Genomic DNA, 21,813 nt, shown 5'->3' with positions numbered 1-21,813 from the left:
CTGTGCTCATCCAAGACTTGGTACACTGAAATCCCAACCTCACCAAAGCACTCCAGGAACAAGTGACATACAAACTAAACCACAACAGTACTGCCCTGAACCATGGTTGGTTATCCCAGACAGGAATGAGCACATTTTATACCCAGAGAAAATAACTGAAAGCTTTGTTACAGTTAATTCCTTGTGTCAAACTGTTACAGGAGTGCCTTACACCTCCCACCTAGGACACAATCAAGCTTATGCAGGATGTTTCACTTGTTTTTTCTTTATTAACACAAATTTTTTTCAATTATCCAGCAGCAGAAGTGAACAGCAGGTGCATAGCAGCCAACTCACTTCTCAGGGATATGTTTTAGTAACAAAGATAGCAGCAGCAGCTGCCTGTGGCTGCCTTGGTTGCCCATGTAGCAATTTATTTCATTAAGCTTTCCTATTCTTAAGGCTGAGTTTGGATTCAATCCATGTGAGTTGACACCGGGGTGGTATCACAGAATTAAAGTTGGTAAATCTCACAAGAACAGCCTGTAAACAAAATTTTCTACTCCAAAGACATCTTCACACTGTAGATAAAAGCCAAAAATCAGGTCTACACTGCCTGCAGAAACTGCAGAGACTGTGTTCCCAGTGGCAGGAATTCAGTGGAATACACATCTTTCCATACAGTGCCACAGGGATGGACTCTCATAAACTGCTCTGTATGGATGAGTCAGTCTTGAAGCCACTACAGATGAGCACCAGCTGAGGACAAACTACTTGTGTGAGCAGAAGGGACCAAATCCACCCCACTTCAGCTGCAGAAACATCAAACTGGAGCATCTCAGAGGGTCAGTGCTACCCAGGGACACCAACCCTCAAGTCTCTGAATTTGAGCTGAGGGATGAAGGAGATATTTTGTCTGCTCTTGCTGAACTAAAAGTGCAACTAATATTCTGAATACCTAAACTGAGCTCCAAGAAAAGCAGTATCTATAGGGTAACCCCCCAACCCTATATAAAACACACTCCCTATATATATATCTATATATATCTCCCTATATAAAACACAGATTTATAAAACCTCAAGTGTTAGAAATCATAGGTAGAAGCAGTGAGCCATGCATCTGAAGGAATAATGTTTTAGCCCTAACACATGCAAAAAAAAAAAAAGAAAAAAAAAAAAGATCACAGTAAACAGAATAGCTTATATTTTGGCTCCTGATTGATATTCTTCTGTATAGCATTGTTCAATGCTTATTTTTTAGGGTGGAAGATAAGGCAACTGGTAAGGAACCACAGGTTCTGTGAAAGGAGAAGTGACACATGAAGATGCCATAGGAACAAGTGACTGAAATTATTGCATTTCAAAAGTTTTTTATATACATAGTAACAACATATATAATATGATAGTGGGCTAAAAGTGCTTGGTAACCTCAAAGGGTAAAATAAATGTGCATCTATTACCTTCACCCAATCAATACATTTATCCTATTGAGCTGCCTCAATGTTAATCTCTGACTTTTGGCTTCACCTTTAATTTTTCAGCACATTTTACTGCACTGTCACTGCAAGTATCCCAGCTGGCCTTTCACCCTCTGCTCTGCCCCCCCCCCCCTGCTTTTTCATACATTAATTTGACAGATCAGGTGATTTCTTTGCCCCAAAACTCTCACATCTGCAGGTGCCCTGGGCTGTCCTTCAGTGCCCCAGAACACACACTGCTGACTTGCTTGGACTGGGGACCAGGGCTTAGATCCTTAGATCCATTCCTTAGATCCAGCCTAAGGAAGTATTCATATAAAAGTGGATCTCAGCTGTTAAGGTATGAAATCCAAACGAGGTGAGTCTGATTTAACTTTACTATTTCATGCTTTTCCCCAGCTGTCAAACAGAAGGCTGGAAAAATCAGTCAGCAAGGCAAAAAAACTTTTCTTTTCTACCCAATCTGAGGTGTCCTTAAATGCTCAGTGCACAGGAGACTGAAAAACTATTGCAGGAGCTGCTTTAAAACCTCTCAGAGAGGAGGAGGGTAGCAGGAACTCTGCATGCATCTCATGAATGTTCTACTTTCCCCCTTTGAATACAGAGATCAGTCTTGGGCAGAGTGTTAAAGCCTCTCCATGAAGGGCCATTCTTTGCTCTTACTTCAGGGTAAAACAAAAGACACTTCAGGAGATACAATCATTGCTGCCTAGTTCCTTTTCCTGGTCTCCTACAATGGGCCCCAGTTTTTTTTTTTTATTCCACACATCTTATTTTTTTCTTCTGTCCTTTTACTCTTTTTTTCTGCTTCATTGAATCCATTAAGGTCTTTACATGGCCTGCTATTGAGAAATAAATTTTCTTTGGGACTACTGACAGTCTTAACTGCTGGCAAGCAAGGCTTAACTCCTGATAGGAGGGCAGAGAAAATGATGGGTAAAAGGTATGAAAAGTTCATCTCTGAAACTGGGGTCCTCAAGCAGACTGGAGACCTTGCAATGTCTTGCTGGTTATCACCTCAAGGAAAAGGAACATCCTAATCTTAGCAGGTTTTCCACTTTTTCATGCTTTAGTCTTGATAGACCAAATTATCTTTCTCCTCTTAAATTCAACCAGATATTATTCACTCTTTTCAATTCTTTTCCTTTGTTTTTCCTTTTTTTTCCTTCCTTTCCTTTCCACGTGCCATCCTTTTTGCACAACTGTAGATGAGAAGCTACTCAGACATGAACTCAGAAGTCCTGCAGAGGAAGAGGGGTAAAAGTGGCTCCTCTCAAGACAAAATGATCTCCAGACAGAAGCAATACCCAGGTTTAGTGTGAGAAGCTATTTCAAAGCCACTAAAGCAAGGCTCAAATTCAGTGCATTGTGGTTTACCTCAGGACTAGAACAGCCCTGCACACAAAGCTAAAAACCCAATTGCTCTGGGGTGACAAACCAGTCCTACACAGGTGTGCAACACCAGAGACACAAGAAAGCTCCAGAGGTACCAAGCAGAAACCTGAGGACAAAGAAACAAGATCAACCCAGGGCCCTTTCCAGCATAAGAAAAGAGGTCTGCACCCAAACAGCTCCAGGAGGCTGGAATGGGTGTTGCTGGCCCTCCCTGTGCTGGGAAGTTCTGTGGGGTCAGTCATTTGCCATAGCAGCAATGGCCTTGGCACATGATTTGCAAAATCTAAGGCTTGGGGAAAAAAAAAAGTGGAAAAATCTTCAAATTTGGAAGTTCTGAGTACTCACCACATAAAACTGAAAACATTTCAACTATTCCAGAAGCATATAAATCATCCACAATATAGAAAGAAACATGACCTGGAGGGCTGGGGAGGAAGGTGAAAAATCATAGAATCATAGAATCCTAGGGGTTGGAAGGGACCTGGAAAGATCATCTAGTCCAACCCCCCCTGCCAGAGCAGGGCCCCCTAGAGTACATCGCCTAGGAACGTGTCCAGGTGGGTTTTGAATGTCTCCAGTGAAGGAGACTCCACAACCCCCCTGGGCAGCCTGTTCCAGGGCTCTGTCACCCTTACAGTAAAAAAATTTTTTCTGATATTCAACTTGAACCTCCTATGCTCCAATTTACACCCATTACCCCTTGTCCTATCACTGGTCACCACTGAGAAAAGCCTAACTCCATCTCCCTGACACTCACCCCTTACATATTTGAAAACATTGATGAGGTCACCCCTCAGTCTCCTTTTCTCCAAACTAAAGAGACCCAGCTCCCTCAGCCTTTCCTCATAAGGGAGATGTTCCACTCCCTTAATCATCTCAGTAGCTCTGCGCTGGACTCTTTCAAGCACTTCCCTGTCCTTCTTGAACTGAGGGGCCCAGAACTGGACACAATACTCCAGGTGTGGCCTCACCAATGCAGAATAGAGGGGGAGGAGAACCTCTCTTGACCTACTAACCACACCCTTTCTAATGCACCCCAGGATGCCATTGGCCTTCTTGGCCACAAGGGCACATTGCTGGCTCATGGGCATCTTCTTGTCTACCAGGACCCCCAGGTCTCTTTCACCTCCACTGCTCTCCAGCAGCTCAGCCCCCAACCTATACTGGGACCTCGTGTTGTTCTTCCCCAAATGCAAAACTCTACACTTCCCCTTGTTGAATTTCATCATGTTTCTCCCTGCCCAACTCTCCAGCCTGTCTAAGTCTCTCTGAATGGCAGCACAGCTTCTGGTGTGTCAGCCACTCCTCCCAGCTTAGTGTCATCAGCAAACTTGCTGAGGGTACATTCTATACCCTCATCCAAGTCGTTGATGAAGATATTGAACAACACCGGTCCCAGTACCGACCCCTGAGGGACTCCACTGGTCACACACCTCCAACCAGATTCTGCCCCATTGACTACAACTCTCTGACTCCTTCCTTTCAACCAGTTCCTGATCCACCTCACTACCTGATCACCAAACCCATACTTGATCAACTTATCTACAAGGATGCTGTGAGAGAAGGTGTCAAATGCTTTACTGAAATCAAGATAAACCACGTCTACCGCTCTTCCATCATCTATCCACCTAGTAATTTCCTCATAGAAGGCTATGAGGTTAGTCAAACATGATTTACCCTTGATAAAACCATGCTGACTGCTCTTGATGACCCCCAGTGTGCTCTCTACTGTCTCCAGTCTGGAGAGTAAAGTTATCTGGGGAGAAGAAGAGGGAAACAGCCATAAATCATCCTGCACTCCCCAGTCCTGCAAATGCAGGTGGAGGAGGGAGTATGGTTGTAAAGAGAGACAAGGGGGGGTGTATGTGGAGAGTTCAGTAGTGAGAGACAACACTACACACAGCCAGCCAGAGCCTGGCAGCTTTCATTTGTATTTCAAGCTGTTCATACAAATTCTGGAGTTCCACTCGGATGAAAAAAATGAAAAATAAAACAGAACCAAAATTTAACTACAGTTGCAACCTTGTTTTTTCTAGGAGTACAAAACAAGGAGTTTAATTTGTTGGAATAGACCCTCAACAACTCAGATGTCTCTTTTGTATTGGACTATCTCAGGCCTCTCAGAATTGTAACCTGGAGAGAAGAGTAGAGGGGAAAAACAGCTTTACACCTGCAGTTAGACATGGCTAAAATGTGGATGCTAATTGAGTATATTTTAGCACATTTATTTGGCCATCTTTATTCATTCATTATAAATGGTCTTATAGTTTTCAGTGATTTTTTTTCCTGCCCACCACTTTCACAGATGAAGAATAATATCAAAGCCAAGCTATTTTTCTATTATTGTTAATAGGTCTGTGTCAGGATGGCCCAGACAAACAGGCTGCACCTTACTGTTTTCTCTTAGCTCTGTTCTACTTTTATATAAAAAAAAATATAAATATACTTTTATAACATTTATAAAATGTTATGGACTCTGTTATGGACTTTTATAAAATTTGACAATTTACTCTCAAATGGCTCCTCACTGCATTAAGCTCAGCAAAGCCAACTGATCAGTGGGACTAAGGAAGGAAGGAACAGTGCAGCACTGGGAAGGACAACAGCCATCCAGCTACAAAATCCATTTTACAAAATCCAGATTAAGACCCTTGTGTTGACCACAGCTATGAAAAGCTTCCTCAAACCTCTCAAACCTAAAAAAAATCTGGGAGTTCATACAGAATCTAACCAAGTTTGCCAAACACAACGTTTAGAATGAGAAAAGCTCCCACCACTAAGAAGAAAACTACAGAAAACATTACCAGCCAAAACACTAGACAGAGAGAGAGGAAAAAATTAAAAATCAATAGTGTGAGTAAAATAATAAATTATGGCATCACTTACACTCCTCTGAGAAAAGAAATTTCTCTGCTTTGCTAAGCTTTTCACAGCTTTTTCAATGATGTCATGGAAGAAAGGGAACTAAGTGAATAAGGAATGTGGCAAGTAAATAAAACCATTCATACTTTTATGTTTATATACAATAAACTACATCACCAATAAGCTTGCAGGGTCATTATAAGAGTTTAATATGATGAACTACAAATTGATTTCTTAACCAAACAGTATCTTTTTAGATATGCAGTGAACAATATGAGGCTATCCAGTGATAAGTTAGGAGAAGGGACATAAATGCTTCATGAGGAGATAGTGTGTGATAATCTATTATTTTAGCTTTTGATTTGAAGGAGAATTTAATCAAGCATCTTAGACAACTCATGGATGTGTAGAGTGTAGCTAGATCAGTGCTTTCCCTTATGCAGCACTTAAACCAAGGAGGGCACAGCAATAGCTCCCAGCAACGTTCTTTTGTTCTAGGCTTAAGAATAGCTACAGAGTGAAAAGGAGTAGCAAGTGATAAGTGATTTTCAAGTCAGAGATTGGTAACACTGTATAAGATATTTTCAAAGTTGATTATGATCTGGAATACCAGGCAAATTTGTTCTAGAGCAACATTGACAGCTTTTTATTGTGGGGTAGGTCTCTTAGCTCTGGGTCTGCTCCTCTAGATTGTTTTGTAGATGACTGCTACCTGTGGAAGAGTTGAGGATTTCTGCATATTCTTAATGCTCCTGACCCTACCTTTTAGTATCACACTCTATTTTTAGTAGCCTCTCTTTTTGTTGTAGTTTTATAGTATATTAAGTGGAGACACAGCACAAAGTTAACACACTCTAAGAGCAGGACTATGTTGAACTTCAAGGAATTTAACACAAGGAGTAGGAAAGTATCAGAAGATTCAGGAGTTGGAATCAGATAACAGTATTCAGTGAGGACTTGAGCCTGTATGTGTGATACATAAATTACAGAAAAATCTGAAGAAAAGCTGAAAACTCTTACAAGATTTTTCCCTCTTCCAGATGATCCTGAAGCAGTTTAAGAAGTGTCAGAAGAACACAGTTGTGTACTAATAAAAAAATATTGAGGGTACACAACAATACTCTTAACATATCAGAAAATGTTTTCTGTCAAGTCATAAAATGACAGAACCCAACCTAAAAGTTCAAGAGGATGGTTTTCTTGTCTATTTGGGGCTTTTTGTGGGGTTTGTTTGTTTTGTTTGCTTTTTACTAAATGTTTCCCAGACTAAACCCTATTTTCCTTGTACCTGCAGATTTCAAGAACACTATATGAAGATCAAAAATTAGCAAGACTCAGCAACTCTGTAGGTATACACATATAGAAAAATTAAAAATTGTCACCATTAGTAACCAAAAATGTTTTAGAAAAATAAGATACTAAACCACATCCTAATGATCAGAGTCTGGAATGATAATTTAAATGCCCAGGAAATTAACTTCAGCCTTCTACATCATTTTTACCTTTTCTATGGAACTCATAAGGCCAGCTACTGAAAATACTTCTGCTTCAGAGGGATACAAAATACCTGGATAATTAATGGCAAGAGCCTCAGGAAAGGCACAAATATGTTTCTCCTGGAACCACCCAAAATTATTTTGATATTACATCTGCTGGAATGGAAGACTCCAAACTTTTGTGAGAAAGTGATGACTTTCAAGAGCAGTAATGGAAAAGTTTGAAACACTGTGGTAACAGCACCACAAGCACTTCATTTGGAGCTAAACTTTGTTAGATTTAATATATTTAATATCTTTAAATATTCACAGTCTGAGTAGATGAGTTCTGTGGCAGTGCTAGGTACAGAACTATGGGCTGGTTTTTTTTTGTTTTTTTTTATAACAGCTTTTAAGGCTTGGATTTTTTTTCACCATGCATTAGGATGCAGAGTAAAAAGAGGAAAAGAGTAAACCAGCCTCTTGAATATTTCACAGAACACAGCCACATGAAGATGGTTAAGTCTCATGTTCCCCTTCTCCATTCTGCCTCCTGTTTCCCTTTTCCTCTTCCTATCCAGCTATTCTGTCCCACAGACATGTTTTTTTTTTAATATTTCCAAAAGGAATAAAAGTTTAGGAAGTTTTCTGCTTTGAGTAAATGTGTTATTTAATTTAAATTACTCAAACAAATTAATGTATATAGCAAATATAATAGGCCAGCCTAAAAATAGTTAATATCATGATAAAATTTGAGTCAATTTTGAACACTTTCTGGAAATGAGTGCATAACAAATTCAATCTGGTGTGAAGGACTATAACTGGATGAGCTTAAATATAAACTATTAAAACACCAATATATCAGAAATTGAAAGAGCAGTCCAGAAGACTGCTTTGTCACCTATATTTCAGAGCATTTCATTCCTTTGTAGAACCCAGAACACCTCACTGCTATGCCTTTGTTTAGCTGGTCTGGGAGAATGGTGAGATGGCACAGATATCCCATGACTTTGGCTGCAATAAATGTCAAGTGTAAGAATACTGAATTTCTTAAATATGTCTAAAAAGGAGACTTATGTCCAGGGGAAAAAAATGCATCAGAGAAAACAAACTGCAGTGTCACACATTCATCTAGTAAAAAGCTTTCCTCACTAATGACAGGAACCAAACTGGAAAAAGACATGATCAATACTGGCTATGAAAGATCTTCCCTGCATGTTTCTTGGGAAGCAATGGGCCCTCTGCATAGGCAGCTGCTGAACCTGTCTCCTGAGGAACACAGAAACCTCCCAGTCTGATTCCTCATTATTTTGGAAGTCACAACTGCTGCTCATGGTAAACCAGACTAAGTGTGTAAATATATGATGAGCCTACTTCTTACTGGAACATGATTTATTTTATTTTTTTTTTTCTTTTTTCATGCTTGGGACTGACAAAACTGAATTTTCTTTGCAATTCTGTTGCAAGACTGTTAGTTATTTCTGCTTAGGTGATAAGCATATCACTCCATTTCAACTGGGCAAGACATGGCTCTTTCTCAGGCTCTTTCACTTAACCTCATCAGAAAAGTGGGTATCAAAATCACACAGAGATCAATCAAATGATATTTATTCCACCTACCAGTAAGCTGAAGTTTTAGCTAAGCTATCAGGGAAAAAAGAAAAAGAGAGGTAACATGGGTCAGTCTCAGTTTCATAACTTCTAAAGTGTAAGATCTATTTCTGGGGAAATGGTGTAATTGAAGGAATCTCATGTGATTTGTATATGAGGAATGATAAAAATTTCAATGTAAACCACAGAAATGCAAAATATATCCTTTCCAAAATCACTACAGCCTGTCCCTATCAGCAAATTATTTCTACCAATGCTATTTATCTTACACACAGCAGAGTTTTGCACAACCTTGCATGCATGCATGTGCATTCACAGTACATGTCTTCTCCTCCACCCCTGGGTCAGATTATACTATGGTAGAATAGAGCTCCATTTTCAGCAGTTCATTCTGACAGAAAAAAGAAAAATAGTTTTGCTCAGATTCATTTCTTCACTGCCAGATGCAGCTGCTCAGACAACTCTAAACCACTTTTGTATGTCCCTGGAGCTCAGGCTTCAGAGACATGTGGACACTTAGTTTGTCATTTCCCTTGGATCACCTTTGCTTCCCTGCATTTTTCTCTTCAGGCTTCTCTTCTCTCTCTGCCCTCTGAACTATTCATGCCTACACAGAGCTTTATGAAGTCTTCCTTAGCATTTTTCCTGCAGTGACTTGATATAAGGAGGGCTGTGTGTGCAAATACTTAGGGGAGAAATGCAGGACCAGACTGACTGGCAATTGGCAAACACAGACAGAATACAGAAATTAGTTTCAGCCAAAATTTTGATAGGAATAAGGACACGGGTGGTTGGGGAAGCTGAAAAATTTCACTCTGACATTTTCTAAGTTAAAAAAAAAAAATAAACCCACTCTACATTTCAAACATTTAATTTAAAGATTTAGGCTACTAAAATAACAACAAAAAAAATCCAACTACTCTTCCTAACTAAATAATAAACATTTGAAAATTAAATGCACAAAGTGTTCCAGTTGACCAATTTTTTTTCCTGGTATTCTTTGTTTCCAACATGAAAAACCAGTGCTTTTTTTTAGATCACCCTTAGAGACCTCTGTCACTTTCCCCCTCACTGTTTAGTTGTTTAATAACTCAGAACTATGTCCTCCAGCTACTCCATCATGCTATGACTCTCCTGGGCTAGGAAGCAGTGTCTCTCAGTTGGGTATCCAGGATGGAATGGCATTCACTCCAACAGTTACAAGAGTACTTCACCTTTTTCTCCCTAATATATCCATCTTCAGCTCTTTTTTTCTTTTTTATAGCTGCTTTGGAATTTCTGCTTTCATTTGGTTGCATCTGTAGCTTAGAGGATGGTTCTACTTGTAATTCTCTCTACTTCTGTGAGTAATTAACTTGTGTCACTGAGAGTTTCAACTCCTGTCACATTGGATACCTCAGGCACAGAATCAACAATTCTAAATTAACAAAACCAAACCAAACCCAGCCAGGCTCTTCAAACAGAATTAGGGAAGGACTATATCATGAAAACTAAAAGGAATCAAAACAATGCAAATTAAGGCTGGTTCTTAATTACCTAGTGTTACAATTTATAGCCCCCCAGTATAGCTGCTTACAGCAATGAAAGATGGGTGTGAAATTCTGCCACTCTGAGGGGCAGAAACTGAAAGGACAACACAAGTTGGGAGCACAAGGGAGTCGTAGTGCAGCTGACACACACACACAGAATTTTAACCTCACCTTTCCAGTGGACTTTGTCCCTTTCCAAATGCAAAAATAGCAGATAGTCCAAGCAGCAAGGAGGCACAGTGCAAGCTCCCAGCGGAGATTCCCAATATGTTCAATTCCATCAGATATTGCAAGCACCCTTCGTCTTCAAGGAAAAAAAGAAAGAAGGAAAAAAAGAGAATCATAGTGAAACAAACCAAGAATACATAAAGGACACAGGGCTAAAATCAAACCAACTTCAACCAAGTTGATGCTTAATGAGTGACCACTGAAAATGCACCATAAGGTAGAAAAGACAGAGTGAAAACAGGAGAAAAAAAATTGACTTTGACTCTACACAGACCTTAGAAAAAAGCTTAACTTTCTCTGAATTAACAACTGACATATGAGCCCAAATTAAAACACTTCAGTAATAAATGTTTTTTCAATTTTACTGATCTTTCAGAAAAAAGTTCTAAACTTTATTTTGACCTTGTAACATTTATTTTCATAAATTTCATTTTGAAATTGAAATTGTAGTTTTCAAACATGTTTGCAGAACTGTCAAATATAACATTTCCCAGATGGCTTTTTCTCAGGAAACGCTGACATTAAAATGTTAATATTTTAAAACCAACCAACCAAACTTTACTTTAAAAAGTGGTCCAGCAAAAATACATATTGCATTTACTATCTGAAAATATTTGAAATAATAGCCACTCAGTTCTCAAAACATAACTCCTCATATACTCTAGGAGCACTTCTCAAAGCTCATAGTACATACTTAGCCTTAGACTCACTTAGTAAATAAGATAATGAGACAGAATGAAAAGATGCTGGGGTTGTGTTGTTTTGTTTTTAAACAAGAATTTGGGAAGAGAAAAATCAAGGGAATTCATACTATTCACACAGAAACCTGCAGAACCAGGCTTCAGTGCTACTTTGCAGAAATCTGGGTTGGCATTTTATTCATGACAGTGAATTTTTTAGTAAGAATTATGCTTTTATCTGGGAGATGCACAGTCCTTTTATTTGTACTTTAAGTAGACACTAAAATTAAGAAAATATTTAAATTATTTATCATCCCCTAAATAAAACACAGGTAATTCCTGGTTGTATGGATGAAGAGGTAAAAGCAAGAGCAAAAATTTATTCCTATCATGCACAATGATTTTATTAATTCTTCTGAGATATTTCAATTGCTCCTAAGCCTGAAACAATATAATTATTATTATAATACAACATGAAACCATATATGAATTATATATATAACAATATAATTTTTTTTCTTTTTTTTTTTTTTCAGAAATCTCAGTTTTCCAGAACTATAAAAGTATGATTTAACTGCTATGTGAGGTCATAAGTTAAATCCATAACAAATTTCATACATTCAGAGATTTGGAAACACCTCATTGTTTTTAAAGAACTTAAAGCAAGGAATTAGTCATTTACACAGGGAAATTAATTTCAGTCATTCATGCCTTTTGTCAGCTTAACCAGGTCTCTGTAAGGACTGGTCATGGCTCACTTGGTGTGCTTCCATAAATGGATCTGCACACCTGTATGCACACATATAGACATTCACATACATATTTCCAACATTAAACCTTACAGAAATTATACTGAGCACAGTTTCCTCTGAAGTCTGTAGTCCCTGCTATCCATACAGCCCCAGAGACCCTGGACTTACACTACCCTGCTTCCTGGAGAAATCATAAGTGAAAATAAATTCACTGAATTTCAGTAGTTTGATCAAGTTAAAATCCCTATAACAACTTTATTATCTGTAGTTAATATGCATATGGATACACAACCTACAATTACTCATAGGAAATAATCCTTTCTTTTCCATTTGATTCAGTCATTGGCCCAGCCCATCAATTCAGGGACTATAAAGTATGATTATGTCATTCAAGGCATTGCCCAAAAGAAATAAATGTTGGGGTGACTTGGGGAGGAATCTCATCTGTTTCCTATTTACTTTCACCAGGAGCAGCTGCAGAATGAAGGGAAATTCCTTCACCTGCCTCTAATGATGGAGCAGGAGGATGGAGATATGGTAGGAAAAGGAAAAAAATCAACTCAGATGGCCACAGAGATGCTGCAGAACCCATTCATTATTTCACACATTTCAAGAGCTGCAGCTGCTGTTCCTCTGCAGCCATTTACAACCTATCTGCTAGAAGTTTAGTGCTCAGCTAGCACAGAGCAAAATTTAACAGGTTGAAGAAAAAAAATCACCAAAAGAACCCCCAATCCATAAAACCAGGGGTTCCTAGTCTTTTTTCCAATTTTTTTCCCAATTAACATGAAAGATCTTTCCACCTAACCCCCCCCCCCCAACAAAAAGCCCAACAAACCAACCAATCAACAAAACATGAGGGTGGGGGAGAAGCTACCCAAAAGTTTTGCAATATAAACTGTTATGTGCTTAAATGTAAAATTATTGCCACCTCAGCCACATTTCCTCCTCATCCAGCTTTATTCTGCAAAACCTCTGCCCTCATCTAAGTTAGGGAGAGAAGTGATCTAGCATGGGACATCCTCAGCTAGGTAAGACCTGCAAAGAACCTAAAGAACTGTCATTAAACTGTGTTCAGAACTGTCATTAAACTGTGTTCAAAGATGAAGAGAGGTAGCTTTTAATGATGGGTATGTTTTAATCAAGAAGGGGAAGCATATATTTTATATCTACAGTCTAGTACTTAAAATAAAATCAATGAGCCATAATTATACAGAAGGGCTGATGAAATAAATCTTTAATATTTAAAGTCCTAAGCAATTTGAGAGCTGATGTCATGCAGAATTTGAGTTTGGATGACATCTCTCCTCTTGACAAATTCTCATTCTAAAAGCAAAAGAAATCCTTGAATTTTTAGCTTATCTTGAATATCAGACTGTTACTTGCAAAAGAACTAAAGAAGTGCTATAATATGATAAGATCCAACAGGGTTTAGGTAATAAAAGGCCACTGAGTGTGTCCTGACATTAGGCTATGGACATCACCTTGAAAGACCTTGAGTAGAGTCCAACACAGAAACCTGAAGACATAGCAAAGAACAGGAATCTGCAAAGAGAGCTATTTTGACTGCAGGTACTCAAAGGTTTCTTTTCAAACAAAAATATTTTATAAGTGGACTAAAAATTCTCAATCTGCCATGGAAAAGAAGTAGCCAATGAATAACTTAATGTTCCTCACTTGGACACCAGTGTCTCCATGCAGAGCCTACAAGCCCAACTCCCTTAGCCCACCTTAGCTCTGCCTGTAAAAACTGAGGAGGAGCAGCTTTGAGAAATGCAGCAACTCATCTTGAGCAAATGATGTGGAGTGAACACTGACCTTGAGTAGAGACTCCAACACAGAAACCTGAAGACATAGCAAAGAAGAGGAATTGGCAAAGAGAGCTATTTTGACTGCGGGTACTCAAAGGTTTCTTTTTAAACAAAAGTATTTTATAAATGGACTAAAAATTCTCAATCTATAAATGACTGTCATGGAAAAGAACTAGCCCAGAAATAACTTAATGTTCCTCACTTGGAGTGTCTCCATGCAGAGCCTACAAGCCCAAGGACCTTAGCCCACCAGTAAAACCTGTGCTCTGCCTGTGAAAAGTGAGGAGGAGCAGCTTTGAGAAATGCAGCAACTCATCTTGAGCAAATGATGTGAACACTGACCTTTTGCAGCCCTATGAAAAGCAAGCAGCACGTTACCAGCCTGTTGGCACAGAGCATAATGTCCAGGCAGTTCCTCTGCATGGTGTGCAGCAGCAATATGGAAATGGCAGAGTTTTGTTATCTGCAATGACACAGAAGTGGCTGCTACCTGTAATTTCCAGCTTAGACCTGCAGTGGACTTTTTTGGAGGAGTAAACAGTTTACTGACTTAAAGATGCAGCTTAGAGATTGGTCCAAGTTCAATCTGAACTTCAAATCAGATTAAGTGAAATTCATAAGGCAAAGAGGGGCAGCCTAAAGCATTTCAACTGTTGTTCTGCTCAGAAACAATTTTTATTTTCAACTAGGATACTACATGTATATCTTTTTAAGACAAAGGAGAACATACAATTTAAAAAACACAACCAAAATATTTGTGTGTGGGCCACAATAATTGTGAAATTGAAACTTTTTTCATTTGGGTTTATTTTCACTGTTTAATAACAATGAACTTCCTTAGGTTTCAACATTTATTAATGGCTATTTGGATGTTCATGTGCACCTAAACAGAAGCAGCATTTCTTTTCCAAAACAGAGAGGTGTGAACACATGATGGAAGTATATGACTGCCAGGTGGGCATAGTCAGAGCTCAAACAGAGCTTGCAGAATTACTTGAGGCTTGCACCATAACCCACATCCATCTGTCCAAGCAAGCAATTTCAGCAGCCAGTCAGTCACTTGAACTACTACACTGCTCTTTCCTAACTGCATAACAACTTCTTAATAACAAAATATTCTTCTCTCTTGTGGTTGGAACGTTTCCTACACCAAAATACGACTTTGTCTTAAGATCACAATTCTACTTGAAGATTTGAGATGAGGAGTCTTTAAAAGCAATGAGTTTCTGGAAGCTACCTGCAACAGTCAGTGTTCAGTCTCCTCTGAATGTGTCTGATAGCAGAAACACCTACCTAACCCATCCAAAAATCTTGGCCTGCTTCATTCCTAAAGAGTGTCAGAGGTAAAAGGTAAATTACTGGCCTGATTTAGCTCTGCTGCTTCCATTTAAGAGAGAGGTGCTGCAAATCAATCTGAACTGTTAGCACCTCACTGAGTATTTAAATACTGAAGTGCTGCAAATGGTTTTGGGTTTTCCTTGTTCAAGCAGAACAAAGGTTTCATGGTTCCCTTAAAAAGTAAGCAGCAACAAGCCCAGAACATATAATTGAACTATAACAAACAATGTAAGCAAAGAACAGATCCAAGGAAGAGGAAACTTTGCTCAGAGGTTAGCAGTGATTTCCTCAGCAGGCTCAAGGCAGCTCACCCCAGTACCCAGCTTTCCTGCTGAAACCATCTGAAACAAAAGCAGCAGATGCAGGTGTTGAAAGGATGAGGCATCCAGAACACAAACTTCTTCTCACAAATCCTGAGTTCAGTCAGACATATCTGCTTCTATTCTTTTATTGTTCCACTTCAGTAAAACAAAAAGGAGTGTTTTAAAAATACATGATTCTCCCCTGCATCCCAGAAGCGAGGCTCAGGTACTCAGGGGTCAGAAGATGACAAAGTTGATGACAGCTTCCTGCTCCTCAGCAGAGCAGCTCCTATCTAAAAGCTGCCATGACCCTGCATAAATTGCTCAAACATCACAGAAATAGAATCATAGAATCCTAGAATCCTAGGGGTTGGAAGGGACCTCGAAAGATCATCTAGTCCAACCCCCCCTGCCAGAGCAGGGCCCCCTAGAGTACATCCCCTAGGAACGTGTCCAGGTGGGTTTTGAATGTCTCCAGTGAAGGAGACTCCACAACCCCCCTGGGCAGCCTGTTCCAGGGCTCCGTCACCCTTACAGTAAAAAAATTTTTTCTGATATTCAACTTGAACCTCCTATGCTCCAATTTACACCCATTACCCCTTGTCCTATCACTGGTCACCACTGAGAAAAGCCTAACTCCATCTCCCTGACACTCACCCCTTACATATTTGAAAACATTGATGAGGTCACCCCTCAGTCTCCTTTTCTCCAAACTAAAGAGACCCAGCTCCCTCAGCCTTTCCTCATAAGGGAGATGTTCCACTCCCTTAATCATCTCAGTAGCTCTGCACTGGACTCTTTCAAGCACTTCCCTGTCCTTCTTGAACTGAGGGGCCCAGAACTGGACACAATACTCCAGGTGTGGCCTCACCAATGCAGAATAGAGGGGGAGGAGAACCTCTCTTGACCTACTAACCACACCCTTTCTAATGCACCCCAGGATGCCATTGGCCTTCTTGGCCACAAGGGCACATTGCTGGCTCATGGGCATCTTCTTGTCTACCAGGACATAGTGTAGCTTCCACTGCCTTTTCTTCTCTTACCACTCCAAGTTCCCTACACTACCTTGTTGTCCTCACCTCTGAATGCAGGGAAAGACAGAGAAAGTACAAAAGCAAAGCAATGATGATTAAAATCATCACTGAAAGCAATACTCTCTGTTTTGAAATGACAAGCATTTGAAGAGGAGAAGCTCTGTAATGAGATGGAATAGCAAGATCTGTGAAGCTTCTTTGCACCAATGTTTAATCACTTGTGATTAAAGCAAAACAGAAGGGCAGAATTTATGCACACTGCAAATTTATGCAGATTGCAATGAGAGGAGGTTGTGAAAGCCTCGTGGTCACTGTCAGTGAAATTTTTCTTGCACAAAGGGAGCACCTGAAGCATCCCTTGCCATAAACTACCTGGTCTTGTAAAATCAGCCAACCAGATCCTGAGACAAGCTACAAACTTAGAGCAGTTCTGTATGCCAAGTACCAGGTGATGTTAAGTGTAAAAATGAAAAATAGTGATTTTCTGAGCACAAGGTGCCTTATTTAGAGAACTACATAAGCCTGACAGTCTCAGGGAAGGCACTAGTGATAACCAACAAGGTTCATTTATAAAACTGAATTATCAAGAATCAGAAAGCTTAAAATGTCTCTTTGTGATAAAACTTCTCAACTGTCCAATCTGACTATCCCAGGAGGGATTAGAATGCCTGTAGCCACATGACTTAGCAAAGGTACCCCTACATGCCAGAAATACTATAAAAAAACAGACAAGTCTAGTAATTGCCTCCTAATTTTTGCTTCTTGAATTCAAAATTGAAATTGAAGTAGGCTTTCTCAAAGGAATCCCACATCTGCCCTTAACAGCACTATTAAAAAAACATACAGATTCTGGGGAGTTCATTTTCACTTCAGCTGATATGGTTCATACTTGCATGAAAAAAAAGTATCCTTTTTCTTGTATATATCAAAGTTTATCAGAGCTGCAGATCTTTAAGTAAAATACCCCAAAATAAAATGAGAAGAATATCTTAACAGATGTTTCTGGATCACTAGAATTCACTGCTGCCACTGGCCTTAGCCTGAATGCACTTTTACCTTCCACACAAATATTGCAAACTTGCCTGCCTTTCAGGTCATTTAGCAGGAAAGATACTGGGTTCAAGAAAGTTATCCAATATCTCTTAAATTAAAATTTTCCATAAATCATCATACATTTAAAGAAATTTAAAAAAAAATAAAATCAACAACAACCCTGATAGAAAAAAGCCCAAGAACCTAGAGTAGCTGCCAGTGCAACAAACTGAAAGTAGATGTAGATAACTTTTTGAATTACAGAATTGACAGAATGCAAGATCACTGCTTACTACAAGCCATTTTGAGAAGAATAATTTTGAATATACCAAGCTTGCTGCCAACAAGGTAGGGCTATGTGAAACATTTGCTGGAAAAGGGATTGTCTCACACAGAGACCCAAAGATACAAATTCTTAGCTATTTTTGGAACGCATTGAAAATAAAAATTGGAGTTTGAAAAAATTTACTCTAAGTATTGAATTTATTTTTGCTTTTGTAGTTTGGCTTTTTTAATTTTGTTGTTTAAAAATATGCAGCAGTTCAGCTTCTAAACTGGGCAATAGCCTGGGAAAGATCCCAGGGTGCTGAGGGCATTTGATCACCTTCAATAGGATGCTGAGAGAAATAAGCTTCACTGGTATTAGGGTTAATTTGAAAAGCAAAGGATAACTCAAACCAGAGTACAGTGGTTTGTTGTTTGGGTTTTTTTTAACATTCAGTAGTAGCAATCTATTAATTCTACAGTGAATATTTTGCTTGCAAAAAGAAAATGAAAATTAAACCAGTGTAGATTTGGAAGGTGTCTGACACTCAAAGACACACTGTGCTTGAAGGTTTCCCTGCCTCTAGTCACACACACTTAGGCTTAACCCAGTGCTACTGAAGAAAGGTTTTCTATGTGGGAAGAAAAATAAAAAAAAATAAAGGATAAAAGATACAAGAATCTAATGAATAAAAGACAAATTCAAATGGAATAAAAGGACATGTATCTGAAGGGTGGCATTCCTCTTGTTCCCTCTTAGTTGTCAGAAATATGGATTTTGGTCACAATGGTATTTACAGTTAGACTGAACAAAATCATGATGTTGTTACTACACTACAGATTTACCCTGGTCACAGCTTAAGTATCAAGTATCAAGTACTTCAAGCTTCTTGTAAGCTTACAGTGTAACTTAAACCAAAATAAACGTGGGGATAAAAACAAACAAACAGGGACAGCTGGAGAAGGGGTAACAGAGCCAAAGAAAGATTTCAGCTTACCTTAGGTACATATAAAATAATATTTTTAGCAAGAAAATAGACAGCATACTATGACCTTTTGCTACCTACACTCCAGGAACATCCTGTTGCTAATGGTTACCTCTGTCCTGTTAATTAACATCATTGCATGTATATGGCCTAACAAAATGCAGGAAGATATAAACCCATGAAGAAATTATTGCAAAAAGTATTCTATACTTACTGAAAATGCTTTGGGTTTTTTTAAGAATGTACTAACACACCTTTTAATTTAGTAGTTCAGCACCTCTGGCAGGAAGAAGGGCCCTTCCATTGCTGGAACTGCTGCAGAGGGGCATTACTGGGAGACAACCACTACTGCTGAGTACTCATAGCTGAAAAGTAACCTTCCCACCTGAATCTGAAAACTGACACTTTGAAGGCTCAAGACACTGTATTAATGGCTGGGAGAACACTGCATTTTCCTGGGAAAGATGGTCTTCACTAAAGTGTTCCAATGTGTGGAGCTGTACCAGGCTCTTGAATAGACAGAGGATTAACTGCTGCCAACACATTGTTGAAAGGAATGTACCAGGAGTACTTATTGCATTACTTCATGACTTGAAATGCTGAAGAACGGATTCAATCTATTTGAGGAAGGCCCTTCATGTTCCCTCTCTGATTTGTAGCAGTTTCCAAGATACTTTTCTTTAAAACAAACCCACAACAACCACCCAGAGGAGGCAGCCCCTTGAGGAGGTCCCTTCTCCAGCTCTATCTGTGCAGCCAGGTGGCAATATTCCTTTTACTCTGTGCCAGACTCTGTCCTCAGAGTATTCTGTGTGGAACGAAAGGAAAAAAAAATGAAGCCACTAAGAAGCAGTGGTGCTACTGTACAGTGTCCTTTCTTATTATCTGTTTTGGTATGCTTCTGTCATCCCTGCAGATTTTTCAGACCATATTTACCTTGTGAATCTTATTATTGAGCTCCTTGTACAGTAAGTAGGACATACCCGAGTCCCAGTGATGCACAGATTTCCCATTGGTTCAGGAGAAAATATCAGTGTCTGCCAGACATCCTCTATTCCTGTGTTAAATTGAGCCTGAATTTTTATCCAAGGATGTGTTTCATCAACTCTCTAATTTCTCTCATTGCACATTATGCAATGTTCTTCATTTTTTTTTCCTGCAAATTTATTGGTTTGAGTATGTCATACCCAAATGTATTCAAGTCTCTTGGGCAAGTATACAGTTTGACATCCAGAAAACTAAGCAGATATTACCTGAATTTTGAAAAAGATGGGATTCAGATTCCATGTACCAGAATTCTCTGTGGATCTCTTAGATGCTAAGACCAGTGAGCTACCAGCCTCCAAGGTTCTGGTAAACATCTGCATGATGACACACTGTGGACTGCTGCACTGTGAGATGCTTATTCAACTTGTTAGCAGGCATAAAAATCAGCCTCCTTTGTAAGACCATAATGATTGCAACACTGCCAGACACACTGGAAGGGTGAGATGTTTGCCACAGCCACAGAAAAGCGAAAAGCAACATTCTTTTTGTCACAGAGATCAGAGACAGCTGCTTATCTACTGTGTCTGTGACACATTATTTACTGATGAGAGCTTGGCCAGCCATCCTGCTATTGGAATGGCTTCAAAACAGCTGCTTTGAGCTGTTTCCCCACCTGCAGCATTTGTTCTCTCCTGTCTGAATCAACCACAGCTTTCCCACTACCTGACAGTGCACACCTGACCCCACAGCACCCTTCCAAGCATTCCTGATCAAGCCACTGCTTTTTCAACTCTTCTGATTGCAAGCAGATTTAAAGGGGTTCTCAGTGAAACTGCTCTTCTTGTTCTGTTTAAACACTGTGCTGCTGGACAGCACAGAAGCTTTCCTAAACTCAGTATCTTTCAAGGAGTTGTGAGATTGCCCTGTGGCTGTCTACTCTGTGCTGTAACTTGGAAGAGAGGCTGATGCATGCATCTGGGCTGCATAAATCAGAGGGGGAAAAGGAACAGCTTAGAAGGAACAAAAACTTTGGGAGAATGCTTATTTTAATTATAATGCATGAACACAAAAGCAGTGATATTTCAGAGAAGGCTCTATTGCTTGAGTTAGTAGCACCCAGTTTACTGACTACACACACTAAACTTCTCAGAAAGTAAGGAATAACAGCTAAGAGAAGGTGAATTCACCAAAATAACATGCTTGTCATCTTCCTTTGAACACAGACATTCAACACTGAGTATATATTAAAAAAAAAAAAAAAATCTAAAACCCCAGTATTAAACAGGGTAAACAAGATGCCAAAGATGGCACAGGATGGTGTTCTCAGCTTCCACAGATATTCTTATAACGAATTTAATAGCAATAATCACATAATGAACTTACAAAATCCATGCTGAATGCTAAAGGACACAAAACTCTGTGAAACCAAAAGGCTAGACATGTACTTTGTGATCTTGTCAGGACTTGTTACTATACATATTTATATATATAAGACAAGGTAAAAGACAGATTATTCTTCAGTACAATGAACGTAAAAAATAATTCTTATCACCTCCCTAGTAAATTTAATGTGAGTAATAAAATAAAATTTTTCTAAGGTTTCACCTCTCTGGCATGGTTCATTATCTCTTGACACAACATACAGAAAAACATATAGAATGGTACAGGATTCTCTTAGGCAACAGCAACAATTCTACCAACATTCTATGTAATAGCAATAAGAAAGCTATGAAATATTGCTCAGTTTTAAAACAAACCAAACAGAATGTTCCAGACTTTACAGGACTATATTTTAAAGTGTAACTGCCAAACCAAGTAGAGGAGACTTTCTGAGCTTAACTGAATGAGAAAGAATCAACAGGATGAAGAGAAATTCTTGTTAGAAGAAAACCAACCTGATGCAGGACTTGGACAAAAATGTGGAGACCTCTCTCTTTTACAAGAAGGGAACATATATTTTCACAGCCATAACCCTTAGAACTGTAATCCCCAGAGTATAATGCATAGTAGACACACTCCTATAGGACACATAATACACAATATACAACCTTGAACCTCTGTAGGAGTGAA

General features: G+C 39.1%; 1 protein-coding gene across 4 annotated transcripts in view; it reads right to left on the bottom strand.

Moving 5' to 3' along the window:
- SLC6A11 (solute carrier family 6 member 11) overlaps positions 1–21,813 on the bottom strand; it is a 106,693-nt gene that overhangs the window by 62,628 nt on the left and 22,252 nt on the right. For all 4 annotated transcript variants that reach the window (XM_071755399.1, XM_071755400.1, XM_071755401.1 and 1 more), the window contains one exon: positions 10,501–10,633. In XM_071755399.1, coding sequence (XP_071611500.1) covers positions 10,501–10,633 — 133 coding nt within the window. The remainder of the gene's footprint in view (positions 1–10,500; positions 10,634–21,813) is intronic.

Source organism: Heliangelus exortis, chromosome 12 (assembly GCF_036169615.1).
Source record: "Heliangelus exortis chromosome 12, bHelExo1.hap1, whole genome shotgun sequence".
In the NCBI taxonomy this organism is placed as follows: domain Eukaryota; kingdom Metazoa; phylum Chordata; class Aves; order Apodiformes; family Trochilidae; genus Heliangelus; species Heliangelus exortis.
Note: the sequence above shows the minus strand (reverse complement) of the source record. Positions and strands in the feature narration are given on the sequence as shown.